This window comes from Sphaeramia orbicularis, chromosome 7, assembly GCF_902148855.1.
Source record: "Sphaeramia orbicularis chromosome 7, fSphaOr1.1, whole genome shotgun sequence".
Lineage (NCBI taxonomy): Eukaryota > Metazoa > Chordata > Actinopteri > Kurtiformes > Apogonidae > Sphaeramia > Sphaeramia orbicularis.
In genome coordinates, this window is record NC_043963.1 from 337,855 (window position 1) to 365,190 (window position 27,336).

Here is a 27,336-nt window from a genome sequence, read left to right on the forward strand (position 1 = left end):
CTGTATGATGATGTCAACACAAGGGATTGAAATTATTTGGATCTGGATCTGATTCTGGATTTGGTGCAACTTTGAAAAATGTTCCCATTCTAACAGATAGGAAGTGGATTGATCCAATAAATCAGTATCAATGATATCAAGTGTGAATTTGAATTTTTTTACAGATCTGATTGAATATGAGCAAAACATGGACTATTTCTGTAATAGAATAAATACACAGAACTGGGGCAGAAGAAATGGATCTGGATACATTTACCTAAGCTCTGAATTTGGACGCTAAGATACAGGGACACTGGTCCTGTTTTTTGATTACAGCTGTTCTGTGTTGTTTTGATTCTACATTTCAGATCCTTCTCTCTCAGGCTATTTAACTCACAAGTGTGACTATTGTATACCTAGGAATGGACTTTTGAAACATATGTTAAAGGAGCATAGCTAACATACAGGTCTTCACAGGTCATACAAACTTGAAAATTCTGTGATTCTATGGGTTTAATAATTCACCTAAACCTGAAATATCAGTGTGATGTTGAGGCCCTTAAAAGTCACATAAACCTGACAATGTCCCCACAAGGAGCATTTACTTCAGGAATGACTAAAATATTACCCTGGCCAAACTCTGACCAGGTGGATGTGTCAGTGGTGTAGGAACACTGCCTCTGACTGCCAGGCTGGAGGACCCACATGTCCTGGTCCTGTCACATGTCCTGATAGTTCATGAAAACACCTGTGTGTGTGTGTGTGTGTGTGTGTTACACACTCCAGTCCAGTAGGTGGCAGTATGCACCTCTGCACCTCTTAAGGCTGGTTGTGATCCGCAAACAGAGGTAGAAGTAGTAGAAGAAGAACTTGGAGGACTGTCGGCTGTGGACGCGCAGAATCAGAGAGGGCCGTGAAAACTGCTCCAGTTCAACTACTTCCTTCACTCAGATGGCCGGAACGGCTTCAGTAGCAGGTGAAGTGTTCGTAGATGCTCTGCCGTACTTTGACCAAGGATACGATGCAGCCGGAGTCCGAGAAGCGGTGAGTGAAAGGACCGGAAGTGTCGGAGCTGAACACCGCATGTTAGCTAAGCATGCTAAGTGTGCTAATATGCTAAGTGTGCTGATATGCTAAGTGTGCTAATATGCTAAGTGTGCTAATATGCTAAGTGTGCTGATATGCTAAGTGTGCTGATATGCTAAGTGTGCTAATATGCTAAGTGTGCTCAGTCTGAATGGAGCAGGCCGCCTGGACGCTTCAGTCCAACTAAACTGGGCAGTTGAACCTGTACATGGAGCCTGTATATTCTACTGTAACTGGATTAGTGTCCACTCAGTCTGCCATGTCATTTAGTTTAGTTTAGTCTAATAGTGTTTTGTTTAAATACTATCAGTTTATTTAGCCTTTAGACATTATTAGTAGCCCAATGTGCGCCTGATGGAAAAGAAATGGAAACAAAAGTAGTTCACATAAAGTCTATGGAGGTAAATGGAAGTCATCAGATTTGAATTAAAAAGACATTGAATTTTTACCACTGAATTTTTTTTTGCACTGAAGTTAAATATGTGGATTTGTTTGTCTTTGAATTCAACTATGTTAATACATTTAGAATAAAAAAAAAACTCAGATGCAAAAAATTCAGATACTTAATTTCAGTGCAAAAAAAAAAAAAAAAAAATTCAGTGCTAGAAATTCAATGTCTTTTAGAATTCAAAATCAGATGACACAGATTTACTTCCATATAAGGCGGCAGTAATAGGGAGAATTCATGGGTAAACTTTGTCATTTGTTTTTGGTCAAATATTGGACATATCATGACTTGTGTGAAGTACCTGTTAAATATATTGGTGTGTGTTCTGAATGTGTCCCCTGTGTTCTGAAAGGGTTAAACTGAGCTGCAGAGACACAAACTGAGCTAAAAGTAGAGCTTCAACATACAAACAGCCTTTTCAGTGTTGGTTGGACAGAAACAAATAAAAGCTAATTAACAAGAAACTTTAATGTAAAATAAAAAATCTAAACTAAATAAAATAATCAGTAGTATGTCTATATATATATATATATATATATATATATATGGAGTGTCCCCTTTCATTATACCATCATGTTGCCATGGAAACGGCTCAGGTTTATTGTGGTCTCTACGAAGGAGGAAATAAATCTCCATGTGTTGGACTTTGATGGAGACGACGGAGGCGTCATAATTGGTGATTTTGATGAAACTCTTATTAGTGTCAGTGTCTCTGAAGGTGAAGTCCAACATAGGGACGTAACGATTACCAGTGTAACGATAAACTGCAGTTAGTATTAGCGTTTAATTTCTAATTCTCATCATAACCGTGTTTGATTACTGCACTTTTAGGGGAAAAACTGCCTATGTACAGATCTGCTTTTATGTCAAATATTTGAGTATAGTTTTAATTTATTACAATTTTAATTTTCTATACCTAATATTTGGAACCAATATTCACTTTTAAAGTCTTTGAAAGGGTTTGTTAAACATCTGTGTGTTATTTATGCAATAAATTATACACATTTTTCAAATCAGATTTTATATATTTTTTGTGTTTTTTGTCCTTTTGTGTTTTTATAGTAGGTGAAAGTGAAAAAATAACAGACAGATGATCTAGATGACGTTGTGCTGAAAAAACAGATCCCAAACATGGGTATAGTAAACATTTGTTTCTATAGTATATAAAGGCCAAATCAAAAGGACTGAAAAACAGACAGAATAGACTCAGACCACTAAGGGTTAATATTGGAATGTTTCTGACACAGAAGGGACATTATGAAAATTATTTTATTTGGGGTTTTTTTGTTGTGTTTTTTCAAAATACAACTTGGTTAAATTATTTCAGTGTGTGTACTTTTTGAACATTTTTGAGCATAATTTCAACAATACCACAATAATAATGATAACTGTGATAATTTTGGTCACAATGACTGTGATCTGAAATGTTCATATGGTTCCATCCCTACATCCAACTGACCATAAGAAAACACTGGAGGAGCTGTTCTGTTCCTCTGACTGAAACTGTCCTTGTCTTCTTCTTTGTCCTTGTCTTTTTTTTTCTTTGTCTTTTTTGTCTTTGTCTTCGTCTTTGTCCAGGCTGCAGCCTTGGTGGAGGAGGAGACCAGAAGGTACCGACCCACCAAGAACTACCTGAGCTACTTACCCACACCAGACTTCTCTGCTTTTGAAGTGAGTTCCTCTGACCTCAGTCACCACATCGTACCAGTCTGCACTTCCTACTCATGAACTCTCCTCTTGTGGTTTTATTTATTTTATTTTCTCGCTCTTCAGACTGAAATAATGAGGAATGAATTTGAGCGTCTGGCGGCTCGTCAGCCCATGGATCTGCTGAGCATGAAGAGGTAAACAGCTGGCACACATCTACTGCCACATGAACAGCAGTTCAACAGTTAAACCTGCACAAACACAGGGTGGGAGTCAGGAGTTTGAACTGTTTGGTAACATGGACAACAAAAGTCTGGGCTTGAAGTACTGTGGTTTAATGGATATCTTTTTCTGAGGTGCATAAATATTTCAGTTTTAAGTCAGTCATACAAGATAGAACACTAGATTTCGTTCTGTATGTAGGACTCAGAGCTGTTATTCCATGTGTTCAGTAACTCCACACCTCCAGTGTCTGCCAGAGGACGAGCAGAATGCAGATGGAACTGAAATGTCCTCCCAAACAGGGGTGTGTATGATTGTTCTGAAAATGTGTTTGAGACGATCTGTGATGTGAAAGTGTCAGGTCAGTTCAGTTTTTTGATTTGGGTCAGTGTCCTAAACCCCAGACTGTGTTCACAGTAGTGTCCACAGTTTAGTCAGTGTCAGTTAAAGGGAAAACTGGGTCCTGTTCAGTCCGTCCTGGATGGGACAGTCCGCCCACCGCAGGAGTTTGGTTTGATTGAGTTCTCGCTCGCTCGCTCAACATACATGTGAGCACGCAGCATGTGGAAGCCCCGCCCCTCTGTGAGAGACAGCAGACAGAGAAGCAGCTTTAGACTGAACAGCCATCAGAGTCCTGCACGGGTCCAAAACCAGCACCTGCCTGTGCCTGCGTACATTAGACCCATGACCAGACCCATGGGTCCACCTCTGAATGAAGCCCAGGTCCACCTGGGTCCACCTGGGTCCACCTCTGCTCTGACTTTTCTGATGTCAGTGGTTTGTCCAGCAGAAGGTTCTTCAGAACCTGTTGGACTGGACCATTTGATCCTACAGACTGTTCCTGCTCTGAAGTCGTTACTATGGAAACCAGGAGTTCATGTTCAGTTTTCAGGACTTTGTCTCAGTGGCAGAAAAACCTGTTCTCCAAACATGTGAAAGCAGACGTACTGATCCACTCAGGTGGTCTAAGGATGGACATGAAGGTTTGGGCTGGAGTCTGTAGAGCAGAAGACAAGCCCCCCCCCCCCATGGAGGTGTGTTCCACTCAGACCCCTCCCTCTGTGGGTCTGGTCTATTTCCTGGAACATTCAGTCGTGTCCTTTGTGTTACAGGTATGAGTTGCCGGCGCCCTCGTCAGGGCAGAAGAACGACATCACGGCGTGGCAGGAGTGTGTGAACAACTCCATGGCCCAGCTGGAACACCAGGCGGTCCGCATCGAGAACCTAGAACTCATGTCCCAGTACGGAACCAATGCATGGAAGGTCTACAACGAGTAGGTCACAGACTGGGAATGGGAATGGGACTGTTAATTGGACCATTAATCAGACTAGACTGTTAATCAGACTGTTAATCAGACTAGACTGTTAATCAGACTGTTAATCAGATTGTTAATCAGACTAGACTGTTAATCAGACTGTTAATCAGACTGTTAATCAGACTAGACTGTTAATCAGACTGTTAATCAGACTAGACTGTTAATCAGACTGTTAATCAGACTAGACTGTTAATCAGACTGTTAATCAGACTGTTAATCAGACTAGACTGTTAATCAGACTGTTAATCAGACTGTTAATCAGACTAGACTGTTAATCAGACTGTTAATCAGACTGTTAATCAGACTAGACTGTTAATCAGACTAGACTGTTAATCAGACTGTTAATCAGATTGTTAATCAGACTAGACTGTTAATCAGACTGTTAATCAGACTAGACTGTTAATCAGACTGTTAATCAGACTAGACTGTTAATCAGACTGTTAATCAGACTGTTAATCAGACTGTTAATCAGACTAGACTGTTAATCAGACTGTTAATCAGACTGTTAATCAGACTAGACTGTTAATCAGACTGTTAATCAGACTGTTAATCAGACTAGACTGTTAATCAGACTGTTAATCAGACTGTTAATCAGACTAGACTGTTAATCAGACTGTTAATCAGACTGTTAATCAGACTAGACTGTTAATCAGACTGTTAATCAGACTAGACTGGTAATCAGACTGTTAATCAGACTAGACTGGTAATCAGACTCTTAATCAGACTGTTAATCAGACTAGACTGGTAATCAAACTCTTAATCAGACTGTTAATCAGACTAGACTGGTAATCAAACTGTTAATCAGACTGTTAATCAGACTACACTGGTAATCAGACTGTTAATCAGACTAGACTGGTAATCAGACTGGTAATCAGACTAGACTGTTAATTAGACTGTTAATCAGACTAGACTGGTAATCAGACTGTTAATCAGACTAGACTGGTAATCAGACTGTTAATCAGACTGGACTGGTAATCAGACTGTTAATCAGACTAGACTGGTAATCAGACTGTTAATCGGACTAGACTGTTAATCAGACTGTTAATCAGACTGTTAATCAGACTACACTGGTAATCAGACTGTTAATCAGACTAGACTGGTAATCAAACTGTTAATCAGACTGTTAATCAGACTACACTGGTAATCAGACTGTTAATCAGACTAGACTGGTAATCAGACTGGTAATCAGACTAGACTGTTAATTAGACTGTTAATCAGACTAGACTGGTAATCAGACTGTTAATCAGACTAGACTGGTAATCAGACTGTTAATCAGACTGGACTGGTAATCAGACTGTTAATCAGACTAGACTGGTAATCAGACTGTTAATCGGACTAGACTGTTAATCAGACTGTTAATCGGACTAGACTGTTAATCAGACTGTTAATCAGACTAGACTGTTAATCAGACTGTTAATCGGACTAGACTGTTAATCAGACTGTTAATCGGACTAGACTGGTAATCAAACTCTTAATCAGTAATCTTAATCAGTAATCGGACTGTTAATCAGACTAGACTGTTAATTGGACTAGACTGGTAATCAGACTGTTAATCAGACTAGACTGTTAATTGGACTAGACTGTTAATCGGACTGTTAATCAGACTGTTAATTGGACTAGACTGTTAATCAGACTGTTAATCGGACTAGACTGGTAATCAGACTGTTAATCAGACTAGACTGTTAATCGGACTAGACTGTTAATCGGACTGTTAATCGGACTAGACTGGTAATCGGACTGTTAATCGGACTAGACTGTTAATTGGACTAGACTGTTAATCGGACTGTTAATCAGACTGTTAATTGGACTAGACTGGTAATCGGACTGTTAATCAGACTAGACTGTTAATTGGACTAGACTGTTAATCGGACTGTTAATCAGACTAGACTGTTAATTGGACTAGACTGTTAATCGGACTGTTAATCAGACTAGACTGTTAATTGGACTAGACTGTTAATCGGACTGTTAATTGGACTAGACTGGTAATCAGACTGTTAATCAGACTAGACTGTTAATCGGACTAGACTGTTAATCGGACTGTTAATTGGACTAGACTGGTAATCGGACTGTTAATTGGACTAGACTGTTAATCGGACTGTTAATCAGACTGTTAATTGGACTAGACTGGTAATCGGACTGTTAATTGGACTAGACTGTTAATCGGACTGTTAATCAGACTGCTAATTGGACTAGACTGTTAATCAGACTGTTAATTGGACTAGACTGTTAATCGGACTGTTAATCGGACTGTTAATCGGACTAGACTGTTAATTGGACTAGACTGTTAATCGGACTGTTAATCAGACTGTTAATTGGACTAGACTGGTAATCGGACTGTTAATCAGACTAGACTGTTAATTGGACTAGACTGTTAATCGGACTGTTAATTGGACTAGACTGGTAATCGGACTGTTAATCAGACTAGACTGTTAATTGGACTAGACTGTTAATCGGACTGTTAATCAGACTAGACTGTTAATTGGACTAGACTGTTAATCGGACTGTTAGTTGGACTAGACTGGTAATCAGACTGTTAATCAGACTAGACTGTTAATCGGACTAGACTGTTAATCGGACTGTTAATTGGACTAGACTGTTAATCGGACTGTTATTCAGACTAGACTGTTAATTGGACTAGACTGTTAATCGGACTGTTAATTGGACTAGACTGTTAATCGGACTGTTAATCAGACTGCTAATTGGACTAGACTGTTAATCAGACTGTTAATTGGACTAGACTGTTAATCAGACTGTTAATCAGACTAGACTGTTAATCGGACTAGACTGTTAATCAGACTGTTAATTGGACTAGACTGTTAATCGGACTATTAATCAGACTAGACTGTTAATTGGACTAGACTGTTAATCGGACTGTTAATCAGACTGTTAATTGGACTAGACTGTTAATCGGACTATTAATCAGACTAGACTGCTAATTGGACTAGACTGTTAATCAGACTGTTAATTGGACTAGACTGTTAATCAGACTGTTAATCAGACTAGACTGTTAATCGGACTAGACTGTTAATCGGACTAGACTGGTAATCAGACTGCTAATTGGACTAGACTGTTAATCAGACTGTTAATTGGACTAGACTGTTAATCAGACTGTTAATCAGACTAGACTGTTAATCGGACTAGACTGTTAATCAGACTGTTAATTGGACTAGACTGTTAATCGGACTATTAATCAGACTAGACTGTTAATTGGACTAGACTGTTAATCGGACTGTTAATCAGACTGTTAATTGGACTAGACTGTTAATCGGACTATTAATCAGACTAGACTGTTAATTGGACTAGACTGTTAATCAGACTGTTAATTGGACTAGACTGTTAATCGGACTATTAATCAGACTAGACTGTTAATTGGACTAGACTGTTAATCAGACTGTTAATTGGACTAGACTGTTAATCGGACTATTAATCAGACTAGACTGTTAATTGGACTAGACTGTTAATTGGACTGTTAATCAGACTGTTAATTGGACTAGACTGTTAATCAGACTGTTAATCAGACTAGACTGTTAATCGGACTAGACTGTTAATCGGACTGTTAATTGGACTAGACTGGTAATCGGACTGTTAATTGGACTAGACTGTTAATCGGACTGTTAATCAGACTGTTAATTGGACTAGACTGTTAATCGGACTATTAATCAGACTAGACTGTTAATTGGACTAGACTGTTAATCGGACTGTTAATCAGACTGCTAATTGGACTAGACTGTTAATCAGACTGTTAATTGGACTAGACTGTTAATCGGACTGTTAATCAGACTGTTAATTGGACTAGACTGTTAATCGGACTATTAATCAGACTAGACTGTTAATTGGACTAGACTGTTAATCAGACTGTTAATTGGACTAGACTGTTAATCGGACTATTAATCAGACTAGACTGTTAATTGGACTAGACTGTTAATCAGACTGTTAATTGGACTAGACTGTTAATCGGACTATTAATCAGACTAGACTGTTAATTGGACTAGACTGTTAATTGGACTGTTAATCAGACTGTTAATTGGACTAGACTGTTAATCAGACTGTTAATCAGACTAGACTGTTAATCGGACTAGACTGTTAATCAGACTGTTAATTGGACTAGACTGTTAATCGGACTATTAATCAGACTAGACTGCTAATTGGACTAGACTGTTAATCAGACTGTTAATTGGACTAGACTGTTAATCAGACTGTTAATCAGACTAGACTGTTAATCGGACTAGACTGTTAATCGGACTAGACTGTTAATCGGACTAGACTGTTAATTGGACTAGACTGTTAATCGGACTGTTAATTGGACTAGACTGGTAATCGGACTGTTAATTGGACTAGACTGTTAATCGGACTGTTAATCAGACTGTTAATTGGACTAGACTGTTAATCGGACTATTAATCAGACTAGACTGTTAATTGGACTAGACTGTTAATCGGACTGTTAATCAGACTGCTAATTGGACTAGACTGTTAATCAGACTGTTAATTGGACTAGACTGTTAATCGGACTGTTAATCAGACTGTTAATTGGACTAGACTGTTAATCGGACTATTAATCAGACTAGACTGTTAATTGGACTAGACTGTTAATCGGACTATTAATCAGACTAGACTGTTAATTGGACTAGACTGTTAATCAGACTGTTAATTGGACTAGACTGTTAATCGGACTATTAATCAGACTAGACTGTTAATTGGACTAGACTGTTAATCAGACTGTTAATTGGACTAGACTGTTAATCGGACTATTAATCAGACTAGACTGTTAATTGGACTAGACTGTTAATTGGACTGTTAATCAGACTGTTAATTGGACTAGACTGGTAATCGGACTGTTAATCGGACTAGACTGTTAATCGGACTAGACTGTTAATCGGACTAGACTGTTAATCGGACTGTTAATTGGACTAGACTGGTAATCGGACTGTTAATTGGACTAGACTGTTAATCGGACTGTTAATCAGACTGTTAATTGGACTAGACTGTTAATCGGACTATTAATCAGACTAGACTGTTAATTGGACTAGACTGTTAATCGGACTGTTAATCAGACTGCTAATTGGACTAGACTGTTAATCAGACTGTTAATTGGACTAGACTGTTAATCGGACTGTTAATCAGACTGTTAATTGGACTAGACTGTTAATCGGACTATTAATCAGACTAGACTGTTAATTGGACTAGACTGTTAATCAGACTGTTAATTGGACTAGACTGTTAATCGGACTATTAATCAGACTAGACTGTTAATTGGACTAGACTGTTAATCAGACTGTTAATTGGACTAGACTGTTAATCAGACTATTAATCAGACTAGACTGTTAATTGGACTAGACTGTTAATTGGACTGTTAATCAGACTGTTAATTGGACTAGACTGTTAATCAGACTGTTAATCGGACTAGACTGTTAATCAGACTGTTAATTGGACTAGACTGTTAATCGGACTATTAATCAGACTAGACTGTTAATTGGACTAGACTGTTAATCGGACTGTTAATCAGACTGTTAATTGGACTAGACTGTTAATCGGACTATTAATCAGACTAGACTGCTAATTGGACTAGACTGTTAATCAGACTGTTAATTGGACTAGACTGTTAATCAGACTGTTAATCAGACTAGACTGTTAATCGGACTAGACTGTTAATCGGACTAGACTGTTAATCGGACTGTTAATTGGACTAGACTGGTAATCGGACTGTTAATTGGACTAGACTGTTAATCGGACTGTTAATCAGACTGTTAATTGGACTAGACTGTTAATCGGACTATTAATCAGACTAGACTGTTAATTGGACTAGACTGTTAATCGGACTGTTAATCAGACTGCTAATTGGACTAGACTGTTAATCAGACTGTTAATTGGACTAGACTGTTAATCGGACTGTTAATCAGACTGTTAATTGGACTAGACTGTTAATCGGACTATTAATCAGACTAGACTGTTAATTGGACTAGACTGTTAATCAGACTGTTAATTGGACTAGACTGTTAATCGGACTATTAATCAGACTAGACTGTTAATTGGACTAGACTGTTAATCAGACTGTTAATTGGACTAGACTGTTAATCGGACTATTAATCAGACTAGACTGTTAATTGGACTGTTAATCAGACTGTTAATTGGACTAGACTGGTAATCGGACTGTTAATTGGACTAGACTGTTAATCGGACTATTAATCAGACTAGACTGTTAATTGGACTAGACTGGTAATCGGACTGTTAATCAGACTAGACTGTTAATCGGACTGTTGGATGTCGCCGATACTAACTCATTTCCCTCATTTTCTTCAGTAACTTGGCGTTTATGATCGAGATGGCCCAAAAAGAACTGCAGAAGTTCAGGTGAAACATCAACTGGAACATTTCGGTTTAGGAAAAGACGTTCATGAACCGTTTTTCTCGTGTTAAAACAATGTCATTTTTTTTTCGCAAACAGGAAACAAATTCAAGATTTAAATTGGCAGCGCAAGAATGACCAGTTGGCGGGAGGAGCTAAACTGCGAGAGCTGGAGTCCAAGTACGAAGTTTAAAGGTTTCACGGACATAAACGCAATGTTCTGTGTGTGTAGAACCAGTGAGAACGTCTAACTGTCATGTGTTCTCCTGCAGCTGGGTGTCTCTGGTCAGCAAGAACTACGAGATCGAAAGAGCCATCGTCCAACTGGAGAACGAAGTGGGTCAGCTCCGACAGCAGCAGGGCGACGAGAACAAGGAGAACATCCGACAAGACTTCTAGAGAACATTGAGGTTCTGTTATTCACATGTAATTTGACATTTGAAGTTTCGTGTAAACAACATTTTCCGTTTTTCTGGTGATTCTTTGGACGTGTAAACGGCATATTCTGAAAATCTCACGTGCAGGTTCTACTGCAGGTTCTGACCCACGAGCATCAAGGTCCTGTTTATACTGATGGAGAAACACGTGATGACAGAACACCAACAGTTTATTTCAGCTAAAATGTCCTTAGGGGGTCAAATGAGTGTCCATTTTTGTCAAAAACAGTTGTTGATTGATTTAATATGAACAAAGACACACAGAAGAGCTCTGAGCACATTTGAGCTGGTAGACGTTCGTTCATTTTCAGTAACCGTGGAAACTGATCATTAGGAAGTGTGTGTTTTTCAGAATGAGGGTCAAACCTGTGGTTGAAGGGTCCAGATGTCCAGATGTCCATGGTTGGACCTGACCCTAGAGGACACACTATTCAGATTTTAAACCTAACTTTACTTGGGACTTTTTTTTTAAATTTTTTTAAATCTGTCTCATTCATCTGAGTTGGTGACGACACATTTTTTCTGTGATTGTGACAAAATAACATTGAATGAATGAGTGAAGTTTGACTTGAATGGGTTTTTCAGCCTGTGTTTGAGAGAACTGTGAGTGGAAGAGTGTGTGTAGGATCCACTGTAAACAGTTTGATGTCTGTTAATTTTTTATGGCTTTTAAATAAAGTCGACATTTGTTATAATTCCTGGTCTGATGGGCCTTTTCTGGGTTAAGTAAGTACATTTTATTTCTCGAGCACTTTTCACAGACAGTCACAAAGTGCTTCACAGTGCAAAATACAAATAAACAGTTCAAATAAAATACCATTCAAATACCAGTAAAACACAACAAAATACAATTTAAAAAAAACAGTTAAAATATGATAAATACTGTACATAAAGTGCAAACAGTTTGTAGCAGCTCTGAGTCAGCTGGGAAATTCCAAAGCCTGTTTGAAAAGGAGAGTTTGGAGGTGATTTTAAAAGTGTCTACAGAGTCCATGGACCGTACGTGTAGAGGAAGGCCTTTCCAAAGACCAAGAGGAGCCACAGCTTTAACACCTGACAGCCTGTGTGGAACCATCAGCAGGTGTGTGGAACCATCAGCAGGTTCTGCCCTGCAGACCTCAGAGTCCAGCTGTGGGGCTGGATCAGGGCAGTAGTGTCTGCAGGGTCTGGACATGTAGAGCCTGGAAAGTGAGCAGCAGAATTTAAAATGAAGCCCACCTAGAACATGGAGCCAGTGGAGTGGTTTCAGAACGGCAGTGATGTGGGCTGTCCTGTTTGTGCGGGTCAAACTGTGGACGAACAGCTCCTTCTGTTCAAACCTGTGAACAGACTGTTCCAGTAGTCTGACACAGAAGACACTAATGAGTGAACCATCATCTGAAGTTCATTTATGGACACCATAGGTCTGAGTTTGGAGATGGTGTGGAGTTGGAAGAAGCAGCTGTTCACCAGGTGTTTGGAGTGGTGCTCTAAACACATGGCCAGGTCAAAGATGACACCCACATCGTGTTTGTTTGAATTTCCTTTGATCCAACAGTTGGTTTCATATGTGAAGGTCTGGAATATTCCAGGTGACCTGTGCAGCACCAGCAGACCTCCTGTTCTAACAGGAGCCCGTTTGTCCTTACAGGCACAGCTATGACCACAACACTTTGGCGGTGACTGCTGGACAGATGTGGTACTGCATGAACAAATACACAGCAGCAGAAAAACGACCACATGTGCAGGTCAACATAAGACTGTGTGTGTGTGTGTGTGTGTGTGTGTGTGTTACAGATACATACACCCCCACCCCATCAGTTACAGATGCACCCCCCCCCCCACCACCACCACCACCCCCGTTCTACCGTGGCTTTCAGAGAAAACAGGTGGTTGTGTTCACTCTTGTGTTTCCGTAGAAGTGTCCAAACAGCCGAACCGTTCCAGACTCAGAGCAGGACACAGCTGAACCAAATGTGAAGCAGATGTTCAGGACACCGTGAAAATATGAACGTTCCTTCATTCAAAACATACGACAAGAAGGCGTCACATATTGTTGAGTGGGTTCAAAAATCATCATATATTAGTTAAACCCAGGGGTGTCAAACGTGGCCCCCCCCCCTAAAGGTTCCAGTGTCTTTGTTTTTGCGTCAGTGGTCCTCAGCTCCAGTCAGCTGTTTGTCTTTGTCCACTCTGTCCTGTTTCTCTGATTACACTGAACAGATGCAGCTCAGTGTCTGAATCTGTTCAACTGCAAAACACTGACTTATTCCTCACTGAATACCTTTGAATCCAGTTAGTGCACTGATACTTTGTGATTGTTCATTTAAATACATGTTCAGTTAGTCATTTGTATGGAAGTAAACCTGTGTCATCAGATTCTGAATTATAAAAGACATTGAATTTGTAGCACTGAATTTTTTTTGCACTGAAATTAAGTATCTGAATTTGTTTGTCTCTGAATTCAGCTATGTTCATAAATTCAGAATTAAAAAAATTCAGATGCAAAAAGTTCAGATACTTAATTTCAGTGCAAAAAAAAAATCAGTGCTCGAAATTCAATGTCTTTTATAATTCAGAATCTGATGAAACAGATTTACTTCCAGCCCCATGTGCCAGTTACCAGCCCCCCCATCCTCTGCCTGTGGTGAATGATGCACTGACCAAACAAGGACTGAGATTTATTCATGTAGATATTTAAAGTGTAAATAAATAAAGTGGCAAATTCAAATCAGCTGTGGAATATACAACGGAAGTAAATCTGTGTCATCAGATTTTGAATTGTAAGACACTGAATTTCGAGCACTGATGTTTTTTTGTTTTTTTTTTTGCACTGAAATTAAATATCTCAGTTTTTTGCATCTGAATTTTTTAAATTCTAAATTTATGAACATAGTTGAATTCAGAGACAAACAAATTCAGATACTTAATTTGAGTGCAAAAAAATTTTTCAGATATTTAATTTCGGTGAAAAAAAAATCAGATTCTTAATTTCAGTGCAAAAAAAGTTCAGATACTTAATTTCAGTGCAAAAAAAATTCAGATACTTAATTTCAGTGCAAAAAAAATTCAGTGCTACAAATTCAATGTCTTTTATAATTCAGAATCTGATGACACAGATTTACTTCCATATCGGTGTATTAGGGCCACATAGAAAAATAAAAACACTTGTCACTACGAGAATAAAGTTGTCAAATATCAAGATAAAACCTGTAATTTTATGAGAATAAAGTCGAATACAAAAACAGTAATAATTTTATGAGAATGAAGCCATAATATTATGAGAATAATGTCGTAATTTAAAAACAGGTGGGAAAAATATCATCATTTACAAGAATAAAGTCGTACTCACTTGCGGCATAATGGAGAAGTTGGAGCATTTTGTGGAGTTATATTTTCATTTGGGGTTTGTACACTATTCGCACTACTACAAATTGATTTTCAAAATGTTACGACCTTAATCTCATAAAAGTACGACATTAATTTCATTAAATTATGATTTTTTTTTTTTTTTTGCTTCTTTACTAGCGTCCCATTCTCTTCAAATGGAAGGACTCATCACCTCCAACACACCATCAGTGGATCACAGACATCATGCTTAACATCATGTTAGAAAAAATAATAAATAACTAAATAAACAACTATCAATACATTTTCCAATATATGGGAGCCTCTTTTACATTGTGTGAATATGTTGCCTGGCCTGGAACTTTAGAAACATTTTAGGTGTTTATATTGTTATTGACTGATTTAGTTTATTTATTTATTTCCTTTCCTCCTTTGACGGTACCAGAATGCACTGTCTGTATGCCTGTCTTATTTGTATTGTACAGAAGCGTATTGCATTCACACAAAAAATAAAATCGGCTCTGTTTTTCTGAATTAACGAGATCACTATCTCGTAAAAACAGAGCCGAATATGGATTTTTTCAGAAAATAGTATCTTGTTAATTCAGAAAAGCAGAGTCGAATTTATTTTTTTGTGTGGATGCAATATGCTTCTGTAGTTCTATAAAGTTAAAAAATAAATAAATAAAAAAGAAAGAAATTTTATATATATATATATATATATATATATATATATATATATATATATATATAAGTTTATATATAAATAAACTTTGATTTGATTTGGATTTGATAAGTTCTATAAATAAAGTAAAAAAAACAAAAGATTTTTTGGTTTTAAACTGTAACTTTATTCTCCTAATATTATGGCTTTAGTGTTGTAATATTCTGACTTTATTCTCGTAGTAACATGTGTTTTTATTTTTCCTGTGTGGTCCTAAATCCAATCAGCTCTGGATTAAAAATGTTCTAGTTAAAAAAAAAAAAAGTCTGTGTAGTCTGACGTCATGACGCAATCAGACGTACTACTGGTTCGAGAAGTTACGCAGGACGTGCAGCGGTTCAAAGAGGAAGGAAGATGGCGGATAACAAAGGCGAGGAGGATATGGATCCGTCTGTGAGTTCGGACTCAGTGCCTTCAGCCACAGATACCGAGCCGTCGGACGACAAATCCGAGACTGCGGAAACGGTCGTGGAAGCAAAAAAGGAGGAGGAAAACGAAACGGAGTCCAGTGATAATAATAACAAAGCACCGACACCCACCAGCGACGGAGGGGACGTTAGCGGCGGGACCGCTGGTGCGGGCGGAGAAGAAGAAGCCGACGGCAGCGGCAGTCCCACGGACACCACCGGCACCAATGCGGAGCCCGCGGCGGCCACCGAAGCCGTACCCGCCGGTGCCGGGGGGGACGCTCCTCCTGTCGGCGGGCTGAGTACGGAGATGTCCCCCCCTCCGACGGCTCCGGCCGCCGCCGCCACGCCGGTCCCCGCTCCCATTAATTTATTGGATACGTGCGCAGTGTGTAAACAAAGTCTGCAGAGCCGGGACTGTGAGCCCAAACTTCTGCCCTGTCTGCACTCCTTCTGCCTCAAATGTATCCCACAGCCGGAGAGACAGATCAGCCTCCAGGTGCCCGGACCTCACGGACAGACGGACACTCACATAGGTAAGTGCTGCTGGACCGGGACCGGACCGGACCGGACCTTCCGCCGTGCGCGGTGTCACCTGTTGTCGGTCAGGTTAGCTAACATTAGCGGCTAATGTCCACAACATAGAGCTAACATTAGCGGCTAATGTCCACAACATAGAGCTAACATTAGCGGCTAATGTCCACAACATAGAGCTAACATTAGCGGCTAATGTCCACAACATAGAGCTAACCCCGAAAAAACTGCAGCCATGGGTTAGTTTGACCGACAGCAAGGAGCTGATGGGGTCAGTAAGAACTGCACCGACTTAGAACCCACTTTGAACATTTGGTGATAGAACATTAGATCCTGTTGGGATCAAATACAAATGTGTTTAGGGTTTGGGCAGCTTTCTGCTGGAATTCAATTCTTCAAGGAAATAATCATTTTAAAAAAAGAAACAAAAAATTTATTAAATTAGACTAGACTCAATTAGATTAGATTAAATTAGATTAGACTAGATTACATTAAACGAGACGACATTAGATTAAATTAGACTAGATTAGATTAGACTAGACTCAATTAGATTAGATTAAATTAGATTAGACTAGATTACATTAAATGAGACTACATTAGATTAAATTAGACTAGATTAGATTAGACTAGACTCAATTAGATTAGATTAAATTAGATTAGACTAGATTACATTAAACTAGACTACATTAGATTACATTAAATTAGACTAGATTAGATTAGACTGGACCACATTAGATTAGATTAGATTAGATTAGACTAGATTATATTAAATTAGACTACATTAGATTAGATTAAATTAAATTAGATTAAATTAGACTACATTAGATTAGACTAAATTAAATTAGATTAGACTAGATTATATTAAATTAGACTATATTAGATTAGATTAAATTAGATTAGACTAGATTAGATTAAATTAGACTACATTAGATTAGACTAAATTAAATTAGATTAGACTAGATTATATTAAATTAGACTACATTAGATTGTATTAAATTAGATTAGATTAAATTAGACTACATGAGATTAGATTAAATTATATTAGATTAAATTTGACTAGATAAGATTAGACTAGATTATATTAGACTAGATAAGATTAGACTAGATAAAATAAGATAAGATTAGACTAGACTAAATTACATTTGACTAGATTAGATTAGACTGGACTAGACTCAACGAGACTGAATTAGATTAGACTTTATTGATCCCACAACAGGGAAATTCAACAGTCAAGGCAGGAACAGAGTTGTTGCAGAAAAAGTGTACATGCATAAGGATAGTGCAAAAAAAAACTAAATAATATACAATAAACAATAATAATAGTAATAAAAACTAATTAAAATGTAAACCAACAAATTACAGCTAATACCTTTTGTTAGTGTCAGTTACATCAACCAGCGGCACCACCTGACTAACAGGACCCCACCACGGGTCATAAGTAGTGGTTTGTGTGTGGTTTGATTATTATTAATGAGACTGAGGCCTGAGTGGTAGAGCAGACGCCTGTGCTCAGTCCACTTGTATTTGTATAAATCAGACTGTGGTTCTGGTGGAGCAGCACTGACCACTGGAGCAGCACTGACCACTGGAGCAGCACTGACCACTGGTCCCACCAACAGACCTGAACTGTGACAGCTGTACTGGTTCATCGGTGCAGATGGGATGGTTTATAAACGGTTTCCATCTGCACACAGTGTCTCTGATGGGGAATAATGGATACTATCAGGCTAATCAAGTGAACTAAGTCAGTGTTTTTCAACCTTGGGGTCGCCTGGAATTGAAATGGGGTCACTTGAAATTTGTAGTAATTGATAAAAAATTAAAACTTACTAATAAAATTTTACATTGTATAGCCTAAATGTCATCTAAAATTAATGTTTATTTTCAACATGTTATAGCAAACTATTACATGATCAAAAACAAATTAATTTTAGCAAAAAAAAAAAAGTCTCCGTTTTGAATGTCCGGGGTCACCAGAAATTTGGTGATGTTAAAATGGAGTCACGAGCCAAAAAAACAGTTGGGAACCACTTGTTTAACCCCTTCATTCAGATGTGTACACTGGTTTAAGATGTTTGTGGCACAAGATTTGATCAGTTTGAGAGACAACAGACTGTACCAAACAACTGACAGAAGGGATTGGGAGCAGTTAAGTCAGTGTTTTTCAACCTTGGGGTCAGGATCCCATGTAGGGTCGCTTGGAATTCAAATGGGGTCGCCTCAAATTTGTAGTAATTGATAAAAAAAAAAATTAAAACTTACTAATAAAAATGTACATTATATAGCCCAAATTTCATCTAAAATTAACATATATTTTCAACAAAGTATAGCAAACTATTGCTTCATCAAAAACAAATTAATTTTGGCTAGAGCTGCAACCGATTAATCGATTAGGTGCTTGAAGCCAATGCAAAAATTCCCGATTCGATTAATCGACTTGAATTGACTGAAGGGAAATATTCTGTTGCAGTTTTCCTGAATTGAAGCTTCTTTGTGCGTCACAATAAGTGTCCATGTGAAACACAACAGTGGAACCAGTGTTTAACAGCAGAGAAATGAAGGAAACAAAGCTGTCATTCAGGAGAACTGTGGTTGAATGATTTTTTTTTTGGATCACTTTGAGTCGATTAATCGGTTGCAGCGCTAATTTTGGCAAAAAAACCTCTCTGGGGTCACCAGAAATTTGTGATGTTCAAATGGGGTCACGAGCCAAAAAAGGTTGGGAACCACTGAACTCAGTTAAAGGAATGTCCTACATTTTTCTGCCTCAGATGTTGCCTAATTGTTAATTTACTTTACAGTTTGATGTTCAGTGATTGAGACTTCTGCGACTGTACAGAACCTTCACACAGAGTTCATACATGCACAAGATAATGTTTTCAGAGGAAAAAAACAATTAACCAGTTCCCCATATCTCATGCAAACAAGTTAATTACATTGTAGGAATTAAATGACTGTGAGGTTAATTATCTCGTGCACATATGATAATTGACTTACTGATAGAAAATAATAATGTGTGGGCACAAGATAAAAGGTATGACCTTTCAGAGCTGTGGTGCCTCTGGATGAACTTAGATCACTGGTTCCAACCTGTTTTATCTCCTGACCCCATTTTAACAGCACACATTTCTGCTGACCCCAGACATTATGAGACTTTTTTTTTTTTGCTAAAATGAATTTGTTTTTGATCATGTGATTAGGGCTGTGTATCGGCAAGACTCTGGTGATACGATACAAATCACAATACTAGGATCATGATACGATATATCATGATACTGTTAAAAAGGCCATTTTTTGTTTGTTTTTCTTTTTAAAATGATTATTTCCTTGAAGAATTGAATTCCATCATAAATCTGCACAAATCCTAAACACATTTTTATTTGATCCCAACAGGATCTAATGTTCTATCAGCAAATGTTCAAACTGTGTTCAAACTGAAATTCTGTTTTACAGACATTCCAGTTTCAGATCCTGTTCAAATGTTCAGATTCTATTAGTTCACAACTAACATCAGAACAGGATTGGAGTTCAATCCAACAAAGGAACAAACATTATTGAATAAAAGAGTGTGAAATAAGAAGAAATAAAATAGAAACAGAAAAGAAAAACAAAAACAAAAATGAGCCTCCACAATATCTGCATTTGAATAAATACCTAAAAATATGGATACAGTACTTGTTAATATCTATACAGTATTGTGAAATGAAATATCGTGATATATTGCAGAACCAATATTTTCTAACAGCCCCACATGGGGTCCCAACCCCATGGTTGAAAACCACTGCCTTAGATGTTCTGTGTATAGTCGTCTGTCCAGTAGGTCAGAACCTTTAATGGTGGTTTTTTTAACTCTAGACTGTGTCACTGTTTTCAGGGGTTGATATTGACCAGTTAATCCGTTTTTGGCTCTTTCCTGCTCCAGTCGACCCTTAGCATAGACCTGAAAATCCAACATCAGTAGGTCTGGGTTAAGAACTGTTTAGACCAGGGCTGTCAAACTCATTTTAGTTCAGTTCCATATTCAGCCCAATTAGATCTGCAGCAGGCCAGACCAGTAAAATAATGACTGAATAACCTATAAATAATGACAAATCCAAGTTTTTCTTTTTGTTTTTGCACAAAAAACCCCTAATTAAATTATGAGAATATTTACATTTTACAAAAAATATGTGAATAACCTGAAAAAATTTAAATTTCATTAGAAAAGTTAGTGCAATTTTAACAATATTCTGCCTGGACTTATTATTTCTATGTGTACATTTACACACAGTGTTCCATAAACATTTGGTAACAGGCAGAATATTGTTCAAACTGCACATTTCAGGTTGTTCATCTGTGTGTTCATTTATGTATTTATTTTGCATTTTACTGTGAAAGGATAGTTTTGTAAATGTAAATATTTTCACAGTGTAATGTTATTTTTTTCACTCCAATTTTTCCACATAATTTTTCACAGTAAATTTGTCGTTGTCATTATTTATGGGTAATTGTGTTGTTCTTTTGACTGTCGATCCCATTGGTCTGTATGTGGAACATGAACCAAAAGGATTTGTTCAGGTTCATTTATGCACTTTCATCCTGCAGGGACGCAATGGAACCTTTGGGGGGGGGGGGGGGGGGGGGGGCAGATTTGGTCCCGGGACGCATGTTTGACACCTGTGATTTAGTGAATTATTTGAATAGCGAACAATCCGCCAAGCACATGAATAATTTACAAAGTATTTTAGTGTCGTTTCGACCACTGTGATAAAGCGGTGTTGCTGTGATGGTTCGTTGGATGGGTTGTGACGTACCAGGCATTCCCATTGGAGACAGACCAATTGGTTTGGACAGCATCGGCTGATTCTTTCACCAGGATGGTAAATACTAATTAAACATGGATACGTGTGGTGGCGGCACAGACTTTCACTGTGTTGTCAGTGTGTTCGCAGAACGACGTTAGCACTTCCCATTTTTAATGTAAAATGAATGTAAAGCAGACAGTGCACAGACTAGATTTATGTCCACACAAACCATGGAAACGAGTAGTTCATTTAAGCTGAGCGGTGTCTCCATGTGTCCGACTCCACCTGCTGCACGATTCTGAAAACTACTGCGAATTTGGAAATGAGCTGAGGGGGAGGTGGTCAGTGTCTGCCAAGTTTCCAATAGTTTTGGATTTTTCATTCTAGTTTAGTTTTATGTAGTTTAGACTGTTTTTTTCTCTAATTCAGCTCGTTTGAATTTGTTTTTAGAGCAGGTTTGATAGTTTTTATTAGTTTTCATTTTTTCTAAATGCTTAGTTTCAGTTTAGTTTTAGTATTAATTTTAGTTTTGTCGTATCTTTTCTTCTGTCGTATTCACATAAATCCCAGAGTGGTTTTTGGGTGATTTTTTTTTGGGTGATTTTGGGGTGATTTTTAGGTGGGGTTTTTTTTTGTTGTTGTTAATTTTTAGGTTATTTTTAGGTGATTTTTGAGTAATTTTTGGGTGATAGTTTGGGTAATAGTTTTGGATTTTTCATTATAGTTTAGTTTTATTTAGTTTTGACTTTTTTTTTCTCTAATTCAGTTTGTTTTAATCGTTTTTAGAGCAGATTTGATAGTTTTTATTAGTTTTCATTTTTTTCTAAATGCTTAGTTGTAGTTTAGTTGTAGTTTAGTTGTAGTTTAGTTGTAGTTCAGTTGTAGTTCAGTTGTAGTTTAGTTGTAGTTCAGTTGTAGTTTAGTTGTAGTTCAGTTGTAGTTCAGTTGCAGTTCAGTCGCAGTTTAGTTGTAGTTTAGTTGTAGTTCAGTTGTAGTTTAGTTGTAGTTCAGTTGTAGTTCAGTTGTAGTTCAGTTGTAGTTCAGTTGCAGTTCAGTCGCAGTTCAGTTGTAGTTTAGTTGTAGTTCAGTTGTAGTTCAGTTGTAGTTTAGTTTAGTTCAGTTGTAGTTCAGTTGTAGTTTAGTTTAGTTCAGTTGTAGTTCAGTTGTAGTTTAGTTGTAGTTTAGTTGTAGTTCAGTTGTAGTTCAGTTGTAGTTCAGTTGTAGTTTAGTTGTAGTTCAGTTGTAGTTTAGTTGTAGTTTAGTTGTAGTTTAGTTTAGTTGTAGTTTAGTTGTAGTTTAGTTGTAGTTCAGTTGTAGTTCAGTTGTAGTTTAGTTATAGTTCAGTTGTAGTTCAGTTGCAGTTCAGTTGTAGTTCAGTTGTAGTTCAGTTGTAGTTCAGTTGTAGTTTAGTTGTAGTTCAGTTGTAGTTCAGTTGTAGTTCAGTTGTAGTTCAGATGTGGTTCAGTTGTAGTTCAGTTGTAGTTCAGTTGTAGTTTAGTTGTAGTTCAGTTGTAGTTCAGTTGTAGTTCAGTGGTCTCTTTTCTCTTCTTCTCTGTGCTCCTATTCAAATCAATCCCAGACAGGACTCTGCTGCTTTAGTCTCCATGTTTCCAGGTAGAGTGGGGACCAGAAGACGACTGGAAACCACAAGTGAACACAAGTGACGGACCCTTAATTATCATATGGTGCCGACAGCTAAAATTTCTTGAGGGAAATAAATCGATTTCATATCAATCTGACATTGACAAAAGATGAAAACGAAGGGAATTTTATCCATAATTTTTATCAGTTTTAATTAGTTTTATAAACACACAATACAGTTTCAGTTAGTTATGTTTTTTTTCTTTTAATTATAGTTTTTATTTATTTCAGTTAACGAAAATGTTTTTTCAATTCTAGTTTTGGTCATTTCATTAGTTTTTGTTAACGATAATAACCTTGGTATCTGGATGGGTCAGAGTATGGAGCTATACTGGGGCCAAAAGTTTTGTACTTGAAAAAGGGTCAAGTCACTTGCCAATTGACTTTGAATAAAAAAATTAGAATTGAGATAATGATTTCAAACTTTTTGTAGCTCAGTATTATAGCATCTTAAGTTTCTAAATCCATTAAAATTTTTGTCAAAAAAGGATTTTCAAGAAAATTACGGAACTTTTTTTGAACTAAATTCAGTCCCTCGGAAAGTTCTTTAAGAATGAATAATAACAGAACCTATCGTAGCTATAATTTGAAATCTCAATCATATATTTCTATTTTCAGTGTCGTTTTATGACCTTTTATACATCCTTTTATCATTATAAAAATAATTTTGACTGAAAAATTGGTGTGAATTGCTTTTTTTAAGCATTTTAATATCAGATGGTGCCAGATGGTTATGTAGGGAATTTCAGTTTTCTCAAAAAACGTTTTTTTTTTTTTTTTTATATCACTAATCAAATGAACTAAACCAGTCGAAATTTCTGAAAGTAAGCATTTAACCCTCTGCTTAAGCATGGCTTCACTGGAATTTAAGATTATTTTGCCACTAATCTAAAAAAAAGATTTATTTTTTTCCCCCTCAGGGCTCGTGACTGCGACTGAATTACGGTCGCATGCGCCTGAGAATTTCGGTAGTGCGACTGTTTTTGAGATTACGATCGCACGGTGCGCCAATAAAAAAATGAGCGAAAATTAATACGTGCGCCTAGAATAATGGCTGCAGAAGTAACTCGTCAGCTGAAAATAAACAAGCTCCACGCCCCGCTGACTGAAGCGGAAAATCTAGTCCCCGCCCCCTCGCGTGCGCATCTCTGCGGATGGTCCAACACTGCATGACTTCGATGCACTGCCAGCGGTCAGGAAGTACCTACACTCTGGCACCAGGTCAAGGAGGCCTGACTTCAGGCGTCGTAGTGCAGACCACAGTGACTAAGGGGCACCAGGTCAAGGAGGCCTGACTTCAGGCGTCGTGGTGCAGACCACAGTGACTAAGGGCCTTTAGGCCATGAAATAAAAAAGTTGGTTGTTGCAAATAATGGTGTGATTCGTCTTTCTTCTCCAAGAACCAACTAAAGTATATACCACACATTGACAATTGTTTTGCACCTGTGTCAATGTAAGCTTTTTCTTTCATACTCTATTCAAATACTTTATTCTTGGTTGTTAACATTGCTTAAATACATATAGGAATATTACTTGGTATGGCCAAGAGTTTTGCTTGTTCTCCAAATTTTTTATATAATAGTGGTGCGCCTAGATTTTAGCCTGTGCTCCTAACTTTTTAGGGTTAGGAGCACAGTGCTCCTAGGTCAAAAAGTTAATTTACATAACCAAAAATAGGTCTCAACATGACCATTCCATTGTTTAAAACTTTTGCCATAAGTCATAGTTATATTTAAAAAATAAAAAAATGTATCCATGGTTTATATAAAATAGACCGCTTAAAGAACATCTCAGCAAATTTTCATAGTTAGGAGACACTTGCAACTGCACTTCTAAAACGTTTAGAAAAAAAGGAAAATTTAGATGTTAATTTTTGCTCCTTACATAAATAACCATGCAGTTTTTCAAATTTTTATAGCGAAAGATGGCACTGTATCTTTTGTTTGTTTTTATGAGCTTCAAGTACTAGTTTATACCTTTAAAATAATGTATTATTCATGTGTCTGTCTTAAATACTTTTTGAATTACAGTATAAAATGTAGTCAGGCACTCCCTATATAACCGCCTGACTTGACCCAAACATAAAATTTGAAATTGAAAATTCCAGTTTTTATCTTGAATTTTGAAAAATGCAACAATGTATTCAAATCAGAAATAAGAGTATGAAAAGACAGGCTCGTGCCGTTTTGGCCTGAGTGTAGCTCCATGAAGTTCACCACCTGCAGACGTCACAAATACTGTATGTTGTCACTAAACAACCTTTCAGTATAATATTCAGTAACCATATTTAGTATTATTTTCCATTTCTTATGGGTGGACCGGACACCATGAACACAAGCTGCGTTCACATTAGGCCATTAGTGACTTCAGATTTTTTCAGATCGACTTAAATGTCAATAAAGTCAAAGTGGAGTCGACCGGTTGTATGATGATGTCATCACATGGACAGCGGAGGAACAACACAGATGCACAGAAGTTCAACAATGAGCAACTTGTACGTTCACAACGTTCACTGGAACATGAACAATGTATGTGATGATGTGAAGAACAGGAGGGTTATGTAGGGAGCACCCAAATACATTTTATACTGTAACTTAAAAAGTATATATAAAAAAAAAAATAATAATAATACTAAAAAATAATAATAATAAAGAAAAATAAAAAATCAAATACATAATAAATACTAAAAAATTAAAATAAATAAAATAAAAAAAAGTATTTAAGATAGTGACATGAATAATGCATCATTTTAAAGGTATTAACTAGTACTTGAAGCTCATCAATAGAAACAAAACATATAGTGCCATCTTTTGCCATAAAAATGTGAAAAACTGCATGGTTATTTATGTAGAGAGCAAAAAATAACACCTAAATTTTCATTTTTTTTTCTAAACGTTTTAAAAGTGCGGTTGCAAGTGTCTCCTAACTATGAAAATTTGCTGAGATGTTCTTTAAGGTGTCTATTTTAATAAACCATGGATGCATTTTTTATTTTTTAAATATAACTGTGACTTATGGCAAGAGTTTTGAAGAATGCAGTGGTCGTGTCAAGACTTATTTTTGGTTATGTAGGGAAAAAAAATCTTTTTTTCTTTTTTTTTTTTTTTAGATTAGTGGCGAAATAATCTGAAATTCCATTGAAGTCATGCTTAAGCAGAGGGTTAAATGCTTACTTTCAGAAATTTCCATTGGTTTAGCTCATCTGATTAATTATACCAATTATTTAATTAATTAATTAATTTTTTTCAAAATACTACTTGGTTAAATTATTTCAGTGTGTGTATTAGTACTTTTTGAACATTTTGAGCACAATTTCAATAATACTGTGATAATAATGATAACTGATAATTTTGGTCACAGTAACTGTGATATGAAATTTTCCTGTGGTTCCATCCATAAATGTGTCTGTTTAACTGCACAATCTGGCGGTATTTCTCATTCTTATACTACAAATGGTGCCCAGTTCTGTCTAAAACAGCTGATTAAATGTACGTTTGTCACTGGCTTCAATTTTTTTCCTCTTCCAGTCCACCTGACGGTCATTATCAGGCCATTATCTGGACAGCTGGAGGACAGGCTGATCATGTGAATCAGGTGTTTTTGGAAGAGGGAAGCATCGAAAACAGGCAGTTTAGTAAATCTGGAGGAGTCAGAATTGTTTTAGTTCCTATGTTCCCTGAAGGCAGCATGAGTGGGGAAGCTCCCTAGCCTTTTTGTTATGCTGTCACTCCTGATTCCACTTCCCTCTTAGTTGAGGCCACGCCCCCCACATCACATCAGGGCCAGAAGTCTGAAACTGAAAAAAAAAAGAAAGATCTGAAACAGAAAAAAAGGATCTGAAATGGAAAAAAGATTTGAAAGCGAAAAAAAACCAAGATTTGAAATTTAAAAAAAATAAGATCTGAATCTGAAAAGCTAAAAACATGTAACTGAAAAAAACCAAAAACCTCAGATATCAAAATATATGTGAAAGTGAAAAATGAAAATCAATAATTTATTCAAAAGAATTACTGAAGTGAATCGAAATTATATTTAACCAGAAAAATGTTTTCATAAACTTATTTTTAATTTCATTACATTATTGTATTTTTCAAAATTGAAGATCAAAACTTCAATTTTCAGTTTCAAATTTAATTTTTTCAAGTACAAACTTTTGGCTGCAGTATAGCTTCATGTTCCAGACGTCTGGCTGCCAGAGAACCACAAAACCCTAATGCAAAACCATGTGAGGCTCTGAGAGGTTTAGTTTGAGTTTGTGCACTGGTTTTGTGAACTGAGAAAGGCCGACTTTAAACTGGACCTGTGTCAGATTTGACTGTTTGGGTTCTGCTTTGCTGTTTTTGTAACAGTTTTCTCTATGGAGCTCCCCCTACAGGTTCCAAGTACATATTCACTGTCGTAAAAACCCACGCTTTAACCCTCACCTCCGACCATGTGCTTT

General features: G+C 37.2%; 2 protein-coding genes across 5 annotated transcripts in view; both read left to right on the forward strand.

Annotated features, from left to right (window-relative positions):
- The first annotated feature begins 854 nt into the window (after positions 1-854).
- Positions 855-12,167, forward strand: bcas2 (BCAS2 pre-mRNA processing factor). Its single transcript, XM_030138940.1, has 7 exons — positions 855-1,023; positions 3,092-3,184; positions 3,287-3,357; positions 4,495-4,656; positions 10,996-11,046; positions 11,141-11,221; positions 11,314-12,167. The coding sequence occupies exons 1-7, from the start codon at positions 931-933 to the stop codon at positions 11,438-11,440; spliced, it is 678 nt and encodes a 225-aa protein (XP_029994800.1). The 5' UTR covers positions 855-930; the 3' UTR covers positions 11,441-12,167.
- Positions 12,168-15,855: 3,688 nt separating this feature from the next.
- The window catches only part of trim33 (tripartite motif containing 33), an 83,214-nt gene continuing 71,733 nt past the window's right edge, over positions 15,856-27,336 (forward strand). For all 4 annotated transcript variants that reach the window (XM_030138934.1, XM_030138933.1, XM_030138935.1 and 1 more), the window contains exon 1: positions 15,856-16,472. In XM_030138934.1, coding sequence (XP_029994794.1) covers positions 15,884-16,472 — 589 coding nt within the window. In that variant the 5' untranslated portion in view covers positions 15,856-15,883. The remainder of the gene's footprint in view (positions 16,473-27,336) is intronic.